Source organism: Alligator mississippiensis, chromosome 2, assembly GCF_030867095.1.
Source record: "Alligator mississippiensis isolate rAllMis1 chromosome 2, rAllMis1, whole genome shotgun sequence".
Lineage (NCBI taxonomy): Eukaryota > Metazoa > Chordata > Crocodylia > Alligatoridae > Alligator > Alligator mississippiensis.
This window is the reverse complement of record NC_081825.1, coordinates 166263509-166281134: the sequence shown is the minus strand read 5'-3', so window position 1 is coordinate 166281134 and position 17626 is coordinate 166263509. Positions and strand designations below refer to the sequence as shown.

Genomic DNA, 17626 nt, shown 5'->3' with positions numbered 1-17626 from the left:
AGGGTGAATATACAATGTCTAAACCAGTGGTTCAATGTTTCTGGACTCAACGCACCCCTTGCTAAAATGAAGGCACCTCTCAGAAAATGCCAGCTCTTAATGTTTCTATTACATACAACTCAGAAAGGAGCACAACATGTTGGAATGTTTTTACCACGATGGTTTCCTATTTGAAATCTCTGGGTTTTATTTCACGAATCATGTTCACACACCTAACACTGCATTGCATGGCAACCCCAGGCACCCTTGGAAGGATCTCAAGGTACTCTAGAGTGCCATGGCACCCTGGTTGAAAATCACAGATCTAAACTGGTTCTCTTCTTAGGGTGGCGAGGGGCAGGTAATTTCATGCAGCAAAATTCTCCACTGGATTTTTCTTTTTTAAATTATTTTCAGGTCCAAGCCCTGAATAAATTCCCATGCTGGTGGTTAAGGTATTTAGCACTTCAGATGATGGGTGATTTCTTACCTTCTCCAAATCCAGTTCCTCTAAAAGAATGCTTGCATTTTTGTTTGCTTCAGCAGCCTGTCTATCTTTGGCTTGTACAATTGATTCCATACAGAGGTGGCATTTCTTCAGCATCTCCTATAACAATCAAGTAAAACAGTCTTCTGTCTGAAGAAATAAAGCCAATTCTTGCCATTGTTCACAAATATACACTTTCAAAAGGGATTTACAGCCCATTGAAGAGCTTGTACAAATTAATGTTTTTTAGAAAGAAAAACACATTAATGTTTTTTATATTTGAGGAAGTTTTAAAAAACAAACAAACGTATTTTGTGCCAATGTATTAGTCTTTGTACAGTCAATATGCTGAGAAAGCAGCACAATCTCATAATATAAGCAACAAGTGCTGCATATTGAAAATAAGTACTTTATGTCAGATGAAGGGCAGTTTGGTTATTCATAATACCATATTAAGAAAGAAATGGACTGCCTCCTACCTCAATTTTGAATTTAATTCTTGAGAGAAAAGTCTTATGGGTCAGCCAAGCTATCTGTTTTCACTGAACCTGGTCAGCAAGATTTTCCACACTATTCATGTTTCAGTCTTATTCCACACAGACTACCAGTATGGCTGAAAGAGCCATTTTCATTTTAATGTCTGCCTGCTCTATCAGTGGCTTCTCCACAGAGGCTATGAAAAGTGACAGTATGAATGATGAGTGTGGATTGTTCCTTCCCTTGCAGAAGTTTCACAGACGTTGGACCAAGGCCATGGAACTAAATTTGCAGTGCTCGCAACAAAATTCTAAGGTCTTTCTCAATTTACAACTTTCTATTGGCCAGTTATTCTTGTGCCCACCACTTGCTTCTTTCAAACATTTATTCTACAAAATCACAGGATCATAGGAAAGTAGGACTGGAAGAGACCTCATGAGGTCATCTAGTCCAGCCTCCTGCTTAAGGCAGGATCATCCCTGACTAAACTATAAATCGTAAGAGACCCATAAATCAGGGATGAAAGAGCTAGTGCCCTAGTAAATTGAACAGAGAGAAGACAGTGTCTCCTCCACAGATACTACATCAGGGACATCAGACAGGACAAAACATTTGATTGAAGATGGTGTAGGTGGGAAAGAGATGGCAACTATTAAACAAAGATGGGCAGAAAAGGAGATATTGAAAATCTAAGCAAATACTAGGCCTGTGCGAATACGGAAGTATTCGATTCAGATTTGGCCAATCTGGAGGACAGTGACTTGAATCAGTCTCCATTTGATTCGGCCGAATCAGAATTGGAGATTTGGCGCTGTTTCAGATCCGCTGGGGAGAGGCAGGCATAGCTGGGCGCCTGCTCCTCCGGCTGTGCCTGCCTCTCCGCAGTCGGGGGGAGAAGCGGGAGAAGCCCCCATGGCTTCCCTGCCTGGCCCCATACCCTGCCTGGCACATACCCTCCTGCCACTTAAAAAAAGCACCCTGCATTCACCAGCTGCAGCAGGGGTTAAGCCCCCTGTCCCCCCTGTACAACCCCCACTCCCCAATCACCCACCACCCAGCCCCGACCCTGATGGCCCCCCTGCCTGGCCCCAGCAGTCCGGGAATAAAAAAAAACAGAAAAAAACCCCACAGTCATGAGCTGCAGCAGCAGGGATCAGGGCCTTTGTGGGCTTGTGGTAGAGCCCTCCCACGCAACACGGGGGATTGCCCTCCAGCCTGGCACCTGAGCGGCAGCTGCTCTATGGCGCGCGTGCAGCACAGCCTGGCAAGGCGCTGCGCGCTGTCTGGGGCCTGGGGTGGTTCGCCATGTCAGCCAGAGCCTGGTAGCGCTCAGCCTCAGCGACACCCAGTGTCCCTGATCCCTGCTTGTCCCCGATTCCCACTGCTGCAGCCGGAGAGTGCGGCTTTTTTTTGTGGTTTTTTTCTGTTTTGTTTTTTGGGGGGTGCCAGGAAGCTGGGGATGGGCAGGGGATGAGGCCAGGCAGGGCAGCCAGGGGATCTTCTCCCGTGGCTGCTCTCACCCGGGGAGAGGGGGGCACAGCCAGAGGAGCCGCGGGAGAACCTGCAGCCACCCAGCTGTGCCTGCCTCTCCCTGGCTGATCCGAATCTCTCTGAATCTTTTCTGAAATCTCCTCCGAATCAAATCGACGACAGAAGCTTTGCACAGGCCTAGCAAATACCCAACCAAGTGAAGACATGCCTCACAGTAGGAAGGGACAGATTTGTTTAAAACAAATTCTTGGCGAATACTCGCATACTACAGTGATTGGGTCCATATAAACACTTGCACTGGTGACATTAAATAGCTTGCAAACAGACAGACCATTGCAGATGAATTAAGAAGTCAAAGAATATTGTTGCCTTATGAGTTTGTCATGGCTCCATGCAGAGCCTGAGTTTCAAGGAGTTTATGCAAGGACAGTGAGGATTGGCCAGGTATTTGGTGTAGGCAGTAGCCATCTGCATCACCACCATCCTGTTATTATGATTTTAGTGTGGATGTCTCATTTCTTTTGAAAACTTTCAACTTCTGCTCCTATCAAGCCAAGTCAGAGATGAACGGGACAAGAGCTTTCACACAGGAGACACGCTACACAATTAAAGCTGGGGCGCACCAACAGAGAATTTTTTGGCCAATACCAATGGCCGATTATTAACCAGCCATATCGGCTGATACCAATCCAAATGCCAATATGCAGCTTGGCAGCTTGAAGAGCAGCATCCAGCTGGTAAGTTTGCATGTGGGAACGGGCATGGCGGAAGAAAGAGGCGTGAGGGGGGGTTGCAGATCAAGGCCCCCCACAGTGAAGGAGAGAGTAAGGCTGGGGAAGGGTCAGGAACTGCTCAGCTGGGGTGGGGCAGGGCATGGGATGGATACACAGATGACTTGTCTGCAGTGGGGCTGGCAGCTCTTGCCACTGCTCACACCCTGGGGGAGGCATGGAGGGCATGTGCTCCCCATATCTGTATGTGGGGCAAGGCTGGGCTGCCTCCTGCGAACTGGGGCCAGGGGCTATGCTGGCCTCTTCCTGGCAGGGGAGTTGGGCCAGGGCTGTGCTTGGTGCAGATGAGGGCAGAGAGGGAAGCAGCACTGGGAAGGAGGGCTACAACAAATTTTTGGGTGGCTGTAGCCCCCTACACAACCCTTCCTCTCAGCACGGCTACTGACTGCCCCGAGCGCAGCCCTGGCCCAACCCCCACATCAGGAACAGGCTGGGGCAGCACCCAGCCTGCAGCTTGTACTCACCCCATGCAAAAATGTAGGGGGCACATGCCCTCCATGCCTCCCATGGGGTACACACAGCAGTGGGAGCTGCCCCCCTCCCTGCAGAAGAGCCATCTGCACTCCCTCCCACACCCTGCCCTGCCCCAGCCCCGCTGGGCAGCACCTACCACAGTCCCTGCCCCTATCCCAGCCCCACTCCCTCCCTCACTGTGGGAGCCTCAATTGTACGGATGGATGGATGGACGGGCATCCCTTCTCCCCCACAGACTTGTTGGCCAGACACTGCTCTCCAAGCTGCCGGACTGCATTCCTGGCCATGCGCATGCTGCGGCTACGTGCATGCATGCAGCATTTATTGGTAACATCATCAGCCGCATCAATCAAAAAAGCCAACTGCTGATAATATTAATTTTCCTTTTTATATGTTGCTGATACAATATAAACTAATATACTATCGGTGCACCTCTAATTGAGGCCAATCCCTTCTAAACAATGACTTAAATATCAAAGAAATCGCGAAGCTTGTAATTTAATCATTTTAGCCACATACCTGAATAATTACATTTTATAGGTTCAGACTCACTAAGAAATAAGTATTTCAACTTTAGATACTGAGTTCAGGTTCAGAATGACAGTGGTTCTTATAAATATTGAACAACATAAATGCTGGAGAACATTATTTCAGTAATGTAGTTAAGAACAAAGGACTTTAGGATTGGCATCATCTGAATAAGCAAATATCACAAATAGATGACACAGAATGGAATAATTTTTATGCAGGAAGAAAGCATGTAGTCACAAAAAGTATGTCTGCACTACAATTAGAGCTTGCAGCATAGCAATGGCAGCACTGGTTTCAGCACAAGCTGTAAAAGCCAGTCCTGGAAACTGAATACATATTCAGACACCTGCCACAATTTCTGTACTATTAGGACAGCCATATTAGCACTAACTTACACGTCTATTTCTTCTGCAATCACACCTCCAACTACTGAGCAGATGTAGCCCAAATATGTTTGAAAATATACAAAATTTTGCTAATCTGAAAAATGTGCGAGCGCAATTGGAAATTGAGAAGAAATCATGACAAGCATTTTTTTTACCTCCAGTTTTAGAGAGCCAACTACTTTGCAGTATTTGGATTTCCCACTAAAGTTGCTCTACTCAAAATTATTACCATTTTTAAAAAGTGGCAGACTTGGTGTGCCAGTCAAGCAGATGTCCTTTTGTATATTCTCTTAAGTCACAATTACTATAATTCTCTTAGCATCACTTTTTAACCTTGTTAAAATCCTGCTAAGATGAGATAGCTTAGAATACCTGCACTTACCTTGTCAGTAATTGTTGCTATGTACCTCATACATTCTGAGTCTGATGGAAACTGGTTTACTTCTTTCACTAGGTAGCGCACCACTTTTACATGACCCTGAAAATTTAAATTTCAAACAGTCTTACTTCACATTAAGCTACCAGCATTTTTAAAAGGAATAATTTTCAAAGAGTTGCATATCCAAGTTGGTATCAAAGCTTTATTATTAAGACACCAGGAAACTACACTTCAAAATATCTCAAATTTTATTTCATATTCTTTAGTCTAGAGATGCTTCAATCACCATCCCCAGCCTTGTTTCCTTAATTAATTAAACAGTAAATTATCATTAATAATTTTTTTAAAATCCCTCTGATGCCAATACTTTCATTCTTCTCCATGTTCACAACAGAAAAACAACCCTGATATTGAAACCTGGTAGAGGGGGCCTCTTCTTAATGACGTATAGAGCCTATTATTACCCTTTGAACAATAGTTGTTGTGCAAGAGAAGGAAATAACTTACTTTTATAAAGGTCAATTTTTTATACCATTAACAAGATGAACATGGAAAGAGAAACACTGAGGCAAAAATTAAAAGCTTATTTTCAAAATAAGAGATGCTGCTAAAAAGTTACAATATTTCTACTGTACTACATTAAAACGAGTAAAAGTTGCATTGTTCATTGATAAAAGCCGGTGACAGAATGGCCGTGAGAAAGCTATTGGTGTTAGAATTTTAGGAGAACAGACTGTACTGGGACTTTCATCACTACCTCCACAAGGTAATTACAAGCAATTTAGTAAATTATAAGAACAATGCAACATCACAATAAATAACATTGCAACTTTTGGGGGTTGGGTAGTTAATCTTTTCAGAAATTAGTTGGGAAATATATTTGGTAAGAAACAGATAGGTTTGAAAGGAGAAAGCTATTAGAGCCTAAGGATTGCAATACAATAGGGCTGAGAAATAACCACAGTCTGATTTGCTTATTGATCACCTTATATATCCATTCTTCGATTGTCTAAAATAAGCTACCTAGCTGTGGGTGAACTGCCTTGTGCTCTGATCAGTTGCACCAGTGCCATTTCAGCTGGAGCCATCAAGCCTGGCTCCATTCGGTGCCCCACCCCACTCCAGCTGGGCAGTGTCTGCCCCAGCCCTACTTCCTCCCTCACCACAGGGGGCCCTGATTTGCCCCCTCCAAACCACTTCCCTCCCCATCCAGCACAACAGACTTATCAGCTGCACATAGCTTTCCAAGCTGCCGGGCTGGCAGCAAGGCACACTGCATGCTGCGCTGTGGCTACATGCACACACAGCTATTTATCAGCTAAATTATCAGCCACATCAGGCCAATTTCCGATATAGTCAATTTTCTTTATATCTGTGCCGATTTGATAATCGGACCAATGTATCACTGCACCTCCAATATTTACAAAGAAAAAACATTGTAAAAAGGTAAGGAAGATGTAAATCAGACCCATGCTTTACCTTCCGAAAGGCTGCCATGAGGGGAGTTATTTTTCTGTTGTCAGCAGCATCCACATCTGCTCCTGCTTGAACTAGTAGCTGAACAACATCTAGATGCCCACCATTTGCAGCAAGCCATAGAGGAGTATTCCCCTTCTTGTTCCGTACGTCAATGTGAGCTCCCCTAGGAAAATGCACATGTTTCACCCAAAGATGGAATGCTTGAAATAAGCATGAATTTGACATGCATAAATTAAATTGCCTTTTACCCTTAAAGTATTGTATTTAATGATAGGTTTGGCACCTGAATATTTCTGAAATTGTATTTTCTAACCTCATCAAACATTATCATCTACATAGGCTGATGGTCAGCCATAGCAAAAGGATTCTTTAGGCCAGGGCTGTCCAACTTCTAAAGTCCAGCGGCTGCATGCCCAAAGGCTGCATGAGCAGGGCTGCAATAGTGGGTGCAATGGGTTCCCCAGGCTGCACCCTGCACACACAATATGGGTGTCCCTCACCCTGCTGCATTATGCAGGCAGAGGCAGGCAACCCTGCTCCTGTGTGGAACAGCATCCTGCCTCACCTGCAGCTCCTTGCAGGCTCCCCTGTGGCACCATGCTCCAGGCTGCCAGCTTCTGCCAGCACTGGGGGACTGAACAAGACAACACAAGCTGGGGTAAGGAGGGGGATCCCAAGAACCTGGCTGCTGTTGTAGGCAGGGTAATATGGGCAGCAGCGGCCAGGTGGGAGCCCTGCAGTCTGCAGACCTCCAGGTGCACAGACCTGCTTTATGCTTTGAATAATACTTTCAAATCAGCTCTCATTCCAAAATAAGCTTTAGACACAATTACAATACTTACAAAAACCCCAGACATCAGCAAGTTGTATTTAATCTCTGATTTAGATAGCGCTATATCAGTAGAAAAAACCTCATATAAAATTTAATACACCGGCTAATAACCAGTATTGTAACTTGAGCACCCACTAGAAATCCAGGCTCAGAAGCTGAATCTTCATTTCTAATTATAGATTCATGTTATAATCAGGCTTAGAAACAGAGCAGGTATGACAGCTGTTTTGTTACCTAACATAAAGGGAACTGTTGAGAGCTTGTGCATTGTAATTTTTAAATTTAACAGGACAGAAGGTTCAATAGGTATTCCAACAGTGAGGGACAGAAACTTTGATCAAGCTGCTACATAATGAAGGAAAAAATGAATGGCTGATCCAATACAAAAAACAGCTAAAATAGTATTTAAATAAAGCACTGATTTTAAAAGGTTGCTATTGTTCACTACAGTCCTAGAACAGTTGAATTAATTTTAAATAATTGCCATTAAAACCATGATAAGAAAGTAACATTTTATAACAGCACAACATTAAATATGGTACCTGCTAATGAGAAGCTCACAGAACTTGTAGTGCCCTTTGTCTGCTGCTATGGTTAAAGCCGTATCTCTTGAGGAAGGTACTGGGGGAGCATTAACATCTGCACCTTTGTCCAGAAGAACTCTGCCCACCTCTGCATATCCACCAGATGCTGCTTCCATTAATGGTGTGAGACCAGTCTAGGTTAAGTATGGGGAATGAAAACCATTAGAATTTACAGTTGCATGTCGATGTTACTCCTGTTTTGTTTTGTTTTTTTGTTAATAAAGAGAAATATACTGGTATATTAGAATTTATATTTCAAACATTACTTTGCAAATCAAATTCATACCGACTTGGCAGCACTTAAAAAAAATTGGCTGCAATTAAGGATGTAAATTTTCAGGAATTTTTGAAGCCATGGAAAAAACATTTTTTCCCCTGGAAAAACACGGAAATTTTGGGAAAATTTTAAATATATGCAATACTTATTTTCTTAGCACCCTTTACAGATCTAAATTCACTTTGCTACTTTAAGAACATAAAATGTATTATGTACAACTTGGTTTGGTCATAAAATTATAATGTTTGGGATATTTATTAAAAGTATCATTTATTCAGACAATAATCACAAATTTACTATTTGAATTTACTTTGAAAAGTTTTAAATAGTTGTTACAAATGGAGCTACAAGCTGCTGAACTCTAAGGAACTTAGCATCTCTTATGAGAAGCAGGCAAAATTAAAGTTGAAAATAGAAGGAACCATCAACATTAGAGTAAAACAAAGAAAGTGATTATGTATTCTGGACTTAGTCTCCTCCACCGTGTCAAGCAGTTACAGAAAGCACTCATTTTTAGAAAAAGCTGAGAAAAAAAGGGGGAAAAACCAAGACACAATGAATACAAATTCTGTTACATGAAACTTTGTCTAATCAGTCTCATTTTCTGAGCTATCACTATCAGCAGTTTCTGCTTCTTCTGATCCTTCATTTTTATCATCTTCATGGACTTCTGAAAACTGAAGGTTTGCCTGGATTGGGACAAGCTTCTCTACTCTTTCACATGCTAGTTTGTTTCTTGATTTGGTGCGAGTATTTTCAAACATAGACTAGTTTCTTTCACATATTGTACAAGATGGAGGAACTTGAAGCAAGTGAGAAGCAAGAAGAGTCAGAGGCTGTGTCGTGCAAAGGCCATGTTGCAGGAGGGATTTATTTTGCTTGGCAGAGTCCCAGATTGCATTTCCTGGACCAAATACCAGAAGATGTTCTGTATTCTTCAACATTTGAAAGTACCTTTCCAACATCTAGTCCTAAGTGTGTTGCTTGTTTTGTAATCCAGTCAAATGCAGTAGCAGTGCTATCTTCACTAACATTTCTGCCTTTGAACCTTGGATCCAAGAGATTTGCCGCAGCATGAATCAATTGGTGACAAAATTCTTCCCGTCTGTTAATAAAGTCTTTCACTTTTCTTTCTTCTGTACTTGTAAGCAGAGATGCACTTAGATTCTCAAAACCAGTTGGTTTTATCTGGGGTATTTGGTAAGGCACGTCTAACAGAAGTGCACCGTCTGATTCAGATGCAGCGATTGCTGAAGAAACTGGCTTTAGATCCTTCAGGCATGTGCGAAGTGGCTAGTATTCGCTTCAGATTCAGATTTGGCTGATTCAGGGGACAATGATTCGATTTGGTGATTTGAATCACTATCCCGATTCAATTCGGCTGAATCTGATTCATAGATTTGACTGCTGTCGAACCTCCGAATCAGCCATGGCAGGCCCATTTCCCACCCACTCTCCCAGCCGGACAATGGCAACCCTACCTGCCCCAGCTCCCAGCAATTTGGGAAAAAAAGCCCTGGTTCAGCAGGTGCTGCCAGCCACGGGGGGGAGGGGGGGGCGGCAAGTTTAGCCCGTGGGATGCACATCCTATTGCAGAAATATATGGATATTTATCCATTATGATCTCCCATGCTCCTTTCATGTTACTTGCACTGTCAGTCAGCTAAGCAAATACTTTACCACTCCCAATCTTCTGTAGGATTTCACATATTTTACTACTGATATACTCTGCAGTACACCTGTTCTCTCCTGTTTCAATGGTTCTGTAAAGAACTGGTTGAGGTGTTGTTATCACAAAGTGTATGGTTCCTTCTCCCCACACATTTGTATACCCATCTAAGTATTGCAAGACAGTTATTTGTTGATTTTTCCTTGCACAGATTGCATTACACATTCATATTCCAACTCTAAAAGAGGCCTGCTCACAGAATGTCTGCTGGGCAAACAGTATGATGGTCTTAGTAATCTAAAAGCTTCCTGCTGGTATGCATTTTCAGGTATTGACAATGGTGTCCCAGAAGAATATATTGCTCTTGCAAGAGCTTGGTCAATTTTTCCCTAAACTTTAGGGGTCATCTTGTCTACAGATTAAGCTACTGAGAATCTTTTGTATATACTTGATTGCAATATTTTGTTACTTGAGGATGTTGATTGGGCAACCCTTTGCAATGCTGATGTTATAGAAGCAGCAGCAGCAGGAGGATTTCTGGATCGAGAATGTGGAAGGAGTTACTTGCACTTTCATCATCATGATCTACCTTCTCCTCACTTACACCCCTGAAGGATTTTTTAATGTCTGCAGGACACTTCTTACATACAAGGATGTGTTTGGTCATCCTAAAAGCATGTGGAAATCCATATTTCATTTGACAGTATTTGCAAATCACATTTGTTCTTATAATAACTTGCAGTGTGGAAATGCTTCCATATGCTAGAAGCTGGTCGCACCATTTTGCTGAGGGAGAAAAAAGAAAAATGTAATTTAGTGGCTAGCTTGCATATATAAAAACTAAGCTACAGCATGTACAAATTTAGTAATGGATGGAGGAGAGGCCGTCTCAGAGTTAACTGTGAACAACTTCCCTGTCCTGCAGGCCTCACCTCACTGCTAAGGTTGAGTGATTTGTCACAAAACATCAGATTAGTAGGAATTCAATGATGAATTACATAGGTTATGAAAATATACTAATGCAGCTAAAATATAGTTTAATATACTGAATTCAAAGACATTTAAACTCTTACCTTTCAATAAAGAAGTATACTTCCTTTCAGCTCCTTTGTGCTGCTTCTGTACTTCTGTTAATCTCAAGGTCAGGAGGCAGCAGGTTCCTTCCAACTCCAAAACCTTTAGACTAGCTCTGTCTCCTCTCCTGAGGCTTTTAAGCAAGCAGAGCAATAAACTCCTTGTTTCTAAACTCTACAGGAATGAACAGATGTTGCTGCCAGTGTCCACTCCCAGTCCTTTGAGGCTGAGAAATGTGCCCCTACAGGTAATTGGGTATTTTTGTCTTTGACAGATTTCCGGTGTGCATTCATTCTGGCGCACAGTTGTTGTTTGGTGTCTCCTACGTATTTTCCATCAGGGCATTTGGTGTACTGGATGAGATATATTACATTTCTCGAGGTGCCGCTGTGAGATCTAGGAATGCTGATGGCTCTGTTGTAGGATGTAGTAATTGTGGGGGTGGTGCAGATGCGTTGGCAGGTTTTGCATTTCTTGTCATGGCATGATCTGGATCCATTTGGTGTGTTTTAGGCCTGAGGAAGTTTGCTTCTGGTGATGATACTAGCGAGGTTCAGTGCTTGTTTGAAGGCTAAGATGGGTGGCTCTGGGACGATCTCTTTAAGAATAGGGTCTTTTTCTAGTATGGGTTGCAATTGTTTGAGGATTTTCTGTATGGGTTCGCGGGAGGGGTGATATGTCATAACCAGTGGTGTGTGATACGTGGGGGTTTCTTCTGTACTGCAGCAATTCTTCATGTGGTATCTGGGTGGCTCTTTCAAACGTATGATTTATCTTTCTGGAGGAGTGTCCTTGTTGGGTGAAAACCTTTTTAAGATTGGTGAGGTGGCAATCCTGGGTGTTCTCCTAAGTGCAAATTCAGTGGTATCTGAGGGCTTGGCTATGTATCACAGCTTGTTTGGTGTGTTTAGGGCGATTGTTGGTTCTGCGCATATATGTATGTTGGTCTGTGGGTTTCTTGTATAACAAGGTCTGTATTTTGCCATTATGGATGCTGATCACCGTATCTAAAAAGGAGATGTTGGTACCGGAGTATTCAAGAGATGTCAGATGGAGGGATGGTGATTGTCGAATTTCTGATGGAACTCAAATCAGAAATTGATAGGTTTTCAGTCCAAATCATGAAGATGTCATAGTTAAGTCTTTGTCCTAGTGCTCTGCAGCATCAGAGGGACTAGAAGCTTCCTACTAACTCATTACAGTATTAGGCTTTTCACACCAGTGCAATTAGTGGGTAGCAGGTAGAAAAGATGGAATGTGCTGCTGCAGAGCTCATGTAAATAGTGTTTCCTGTTCCCATACACAGCCCTCAGTGCAGGAACATCTGCAATGTATTGTTTTGGGAAGATGGGCAGATTTGTCTTGGATTTTTCCCCTTCAAGCCAAACAGTTGGCATAGAAGCATTTTTTTGAGTTTAACTCAATCTATAGCTTCTATTTAAGTAAGCCAGGGAACAGGGGAATCTGATCTGACAAGAATTGTCCAACATTCCTTGGACAACAAGTTCATTTCAGGTCCAGCAGCCAAGGATACCATGATATGTCATTTGATTTGTAGGCCAGTCAGCTTGTCAGAGAAGCATCACCTCCCCACACAACCCAGGAGATGGGTCTAATGCACACTTGGGGTATAGATCAGTGGTCTCCAACCTTTTGAAGTAGAAGATCACTTTTGGCATTTAAAAGCAACCCAAGATCCACTATGTACTGCCACTGCCCCCTCCCCTCCCCCCCCCAGTCTGTAGGGATAGAAGCAGGGGGCGGGGGGCAGATAGAAGCAGAAGAAGAAATAATTGTTTGGGGGCACGCCTCCTCAGCAGGTAAGTCGCACCCAGCCAGGGGCCCACACAACTTGCCCCTGGCTCCTACCTCTGTGACACTCTTCCTTACCGCAGGGGGCCTTGATCCAGTCCTTAACCCTTCCCTCCCCCGTAGACTGACCTGGTGGGCTGGGGCACACACGCGAATGAACACGGGCACTCAGGCCCCCAACCCAGCCTCGGATCGACTCTAAGAGGCTAACAGATCTACCACAAGAGGCTCCGAGATCTACTGGTGGATTGAGATCCACTGGTTGGTGACCACTGGTATAGATACATGTACATAGGGAGCTCCTTCAAAAGCTAAACATTTTAAAAGGGCCACAGATGTTAAATATAGCAAAACCACTCCAACTTCAACACTGCTTCATGTAGCGCTCCCTTTCTGAAACAGCGCTAAATACAAGTGTGTCTACACCCCCCAGGATTCTACCCTATTCTTTCTAGATATGCAAATTAAGCAAGTTTTCTTATTAAAGAAAAAAAGCAGAAAGCCTACAGTTAGAATTATCTTAAAATGATCACATATTTATTTTTCTTACTGCTTTTAATCATTTGAAGATTAAATTAAATCCCAAAACTTAAAATCCATTACTTTTATATTGTGTATATGCCTATATCATATATGTGTATAGGACACTGCCTTTAAAAACAAACAAACAAACAAACAGTATTACTTTTCTTTTAAAAGAGCTATTAAACACACAGCCTCTTCCATACTGGTTTCAGTAGTCACATGCAAAATGTTCTGTAAGCAGGTAGTTAACACATGGAAAATACTGGAACATAAAACACAGGAGTAACACTTTTCTGAGATAAGTTTTAGGTGAAAGACTAATCTCTGGACCCTTACCTTAGCTCTATGCTCAACATTAGCTTTTCTATCAAGCAGTAGGCTAACTACTTCAGTTCTTCCTTGGAAGCAGGCCAAAGTCAGTGCTGTGTTCCTATTGGTCTCTATCTGGGCATTAATGTCAGAGCCCATGTCCAATAATAACTTAACAGCAGCAGTGTGCCCATTCATAGCTGCCAACATCAAAGGAGAAATACCCAATTTGCTACCAGTTCTGAAAAAAAGTGAGGAAAAACAGGTTCACTGTGATTATCGTATATGACAAGAATATCAGAATATTTATGTCAAAAAGGAAAATTCCCAAAATAAAAATTATTCAAGCTTAGAAAAAATTATAAGTGGTGGTTTTTCTTTAATACTTATGGTGGCATTTATAAGAATGATTCTGACAGTTGATTTTCCTATAAGGATACCACTTTTTTAAAAAGCTAGCCATTCTGCTCAGTCCTTTAATATGAAGGATTTAAAGTCAAGAAGTTCTTTCAGCCACAAATGAAATATGTACAGTTTAAAAAGAAACCAAATTGCGAGGGATAATTCTGAACCTACTACAGCTAACAAACAGGAAGGTCAAAATAGAAAAATGTAGTCCTACTAACCTGAAAGTTTTCTGTCTATGAAATCTTATTATTCAAGGAGCTGTTAAAGTGGATTTTTGACCTCTCTGCAACTTTGGAGGCAGCATCTGACCATCATTTATTGGCAAGAAGGGGTGTGACCCACCCGCTCAGAGTCAGTCTATTTAAAATAACCTTCACAAATATAGAATAACTGCCTTTGCAACCAGACCAATACAAAATGTGTTTCAATACTAACTCAAGAATTGGTATTACTGTAATGCTCTGCAATACCTCAGCTAACCCAAAAGCTGTAGCATGCATCAACAAGTCACAAAAATAACCTTTGTTTTATTACCACTCAGAGAGAAAAAAAAAAGTCATGGAAAAATGGAAACTTCTTCTAAGTCTCTCATATGAAAATGGACATGCTAGGTAAGTATTAAAATATCAATTTGCACACCCAAGAGGAATATGGTATCACAATATTAACTCATTGCTACTGATGTACAACTGAAATTTGCAACACATTTCTCTTAAAGTATGCGCTCAATTTGGAGAACTAAGAATGTATTGAAAGATAACCACAGGCCCCCTAGGATCACTCTCTGAATTAGTTATGTCATTTGCCTAAGAGGTTTCTGCCACCTGTAAAATGTCCTGCACTTTGCAAGTGATTTGGCAAACAAAGGGAAAAGGGCCCACGTCAGTCTCTGGAAAACCTTCCATGGACACACTAAAAAGGTGGGGTAGGTCTCGTCTTTTCTACACTGTACCGACTCAAAACTCTCCTTGTTCTGCCTGCATTTCTGAAGCAGCCAATAAAGCAGGAAAACTGGTCTAGAGTCATTTGCTGCAAGAACAGACCCAAGAACATAGTGCTGGACTTGCTGCACATCCTTTGCTTTACTAAAGCAGGTTTAAAAAAAACCTCTCTCTCGAGGTTCTTGAAAGCTACATCCTTAAGTCAGGTTGTGCTGCACCTTGTGACCAAAAGAGGGAAGATGCAAACCCCATCCCAGAGGGATCTCCTGCAACAGGCCCTTTTCTACTGCAGGGGTGTCACACATGGCTCCACAAGCTGGCATGATCTGGTCTGCAATCATTCAGCTCATGGATTATTGCTCTGGCCGCCCATGCCCCCCAACAAGTACCAGGGCAAGCGCTGTTGGTATAGGAAGTCTTATCAGCACGTCTAGAACCAGGGCTCTGGCTGTGGTGGCAAAGCTTCTGCCCACAATGCACTCGCTGTTAGTACTCAGTCCCTCATTAGGGTGTAAGATGCCACCACAAGAAGCCCTGCCACAACAGCCAGAGCCAGGGTGCTGGAAGCCCCAGCAGCATTGCAGGCTAAGTTCCCTCCCGCATCCCTAGCAGCCAGAGCCTTAGGTTTCCCATGACGACAGAGCTAATCTTGCCTCCTGAGATTCCACTTAAGCAGACATGCATGCATGACACACTGTACGACAAAGTCCAAGTACTGGCTGCTGCCACAGGAAGCCCCACCACTGTGGCAGAGTTCCGTCCATGGTGCCACTGGGGCTGCCAGCACGAAAGTCAGAAAGGTGGGGTCTGCGGGCAGGCACCTGAAAAGAAGGAAATGCAACCCTCCAACTGATTTGAGTTGGAAACCTCTGCTGTATTGCATAAAGAAACTCCACAAATACACCTACCTACACAGCAGCGCATGCCTAGCTGCAGAAAAGTAAAATCTACATCTAGAAGCCCTGCCATGAATATAAGCAGGAGTAGCAGGCATTATAGGCACTGCCTGACTCTGCCCGTTCATACTGCACTTGAAAAAGGTGAGCACGGGTTACACTGATTGCTTGGGCAAAGGGCCCCTTCCTTTTAAGGCCCTCCCCTGGAAGCACAAACCCAAGTCTCTGGGGTTGGACTGAGAAGCCTTGTTTATAGTTATGGTTTCAATTTCTCCTCTGCTGCCGAGATGTTTGAAGTTGCCATCCAGCAAATGCAGGAAGGCAAAAAAAACTAGATGGGTCACCTATTACTTTGTCATTGAAGGGCAGGGCTGAGTCCTCCAAAACTGCAAAACAGACTGAAGATCTACTTTAATAATAAGTTTCAGTACAGGAGAGAATGATTGGCTGCCTGGAAGCCCAAAAGCTGAGACTGCAGAGTAAGGATGTAAAGAAAGAATGATTAACACGTTCAACAGAAACATTTTCAATTGTAAACAACTTTCCATCTAGCATAAGGTTATCCAATTTGTCTCCTCTGTTCAGTGTCAGACACTCATTTTGGAACAGTGTTTGCAAACAGAAATTAGGTCTGGCACTACTAAGTAACCACAAATTAGCAACATTCTGCAGAGAGAATTGCCTTTTGAACATTCAGAGTAGCCAACAAAAACATCAATTTTCTTATGTACCATTTGAAGGAACAATACAGTGGGGAATAAAAATGGTATGAATGTTCTAAAGGCTGAGTCAAGCTGTTCTAACTCTAGACCTAGATAAAGACTACCACCACTGGTAAAACTCGGCATTCCTCTAAATCATGTATCATGATTCAATGCTTTAAGAATAATGGGATTTATTTACTTCAGTCATCAAATAAGGGTTTTTATCTCTCTCTTTTTCCTTGTAAATTTAGTAAGAACCAAGCTATGAATCAGGGGAAAAGGGAACTTGCCTGGAATTTATTTCTGCCCCAGCATTTAGTAGGATTTTGATTATGTTCACATAACCACCAGAAGCAGCGAGACTTAGAGGTGTGTAATCAGAAACATTCCTGTGCTCTTTATTTGCCCCTCGAGCTAGCAGCAATTCCACAACCTGCAACATCAAAAATAAGTTAAACATGAAAAGATGGCTTGGGCAAGAGCCTAAATACATTAACTGATTAAAAAAACCCAAACCCAGAAAAAACAGTGCTTAAATCTAAGTAGTTCAACAATCCAAAGTATTTATAAATGAAATATTTTCTTGTATGAGTAACAAAAATATGAAAGAACAGTATGGAATGGGCATCCTGCAAAAAACATCTCTTTGGAAGAGATTACAGCATCCCACTTCAGTTACATACTTAGGCCCAGCAAATCCAAAAGATTTGAGGGATTTTTTTCACCTACTGATTAGTTAGATTAATAGTCAAAATAAGTATACTTTTAGGAATGGTGAAAATGAAGCATTTTCTCTACTACTGCTCCCTGTTGGATTATAATTTAAACTGAAACAAAGGATGCTAAATATAGTCATTTTCAGTCAGGATGCTGGTGTGCAACCACATGGGTTGCTTAGCCTTCATCCTATTTATTCTAACTACTCCTTTGCACAAAACTTTCTGCAACAAATACAGAAGTGATCCCCTTGCCACTGCTATGTCTATTCTTAAAAAGTGGAAGCACACATACAAATCAGCACCGCTGTTCAGTTCCTCCAGCCAGTGAGGTGTAGGGACAATACAAACACTTTGTTTCTCACAAGTACGGTTTCCTTACTCTAAGTTTGTGAGTGGGGTGGT

The 17626-nt window shown here is 42.5% G+C and overlaps 1 protein-coding gene across 5 annotated transcripts in view; it reads right to left on the bottom strand.

The window, feature by feature from the left end:
* Positions 1 to 17626, bottom strand: part of ANKRD17 (ankyrin repeat domain 17) — a 201272-nt gene that overhangs the window by 24681 nt on the left and 158965 nt on the right. For all 5 annotated transcript variants that reach the window (XM_059722369.1, XM_059722370.1, XM_059722371.1 and 2 more), the window contains 6 exons: positions 16796 to 16938; positions 13584 to 13797; positions 7849 to 8024; positions 6475 to 6637; positions 4999 to 5094; positions 470 to 586 (listed from right to left, as the gene is read on the bottom strand). In XM_059722369.1, the coding sequence (XP_059578352.1) occupies positions 470 to 586; positions 4999 to 5094; positions 6475 to 6637; positions 7849 to 8024; positions 13584 to 13797; positions 16796 to 16938 (909 nt within the window). The remainder of the gene's footprint in view (positions 1 to 469; positions 587 to 4998; positions 5095 to 6474; positions 6638 to 7848; positions 8025 to 13583; positions 13798 to 16795; positions 16939 to 17626) is intronic.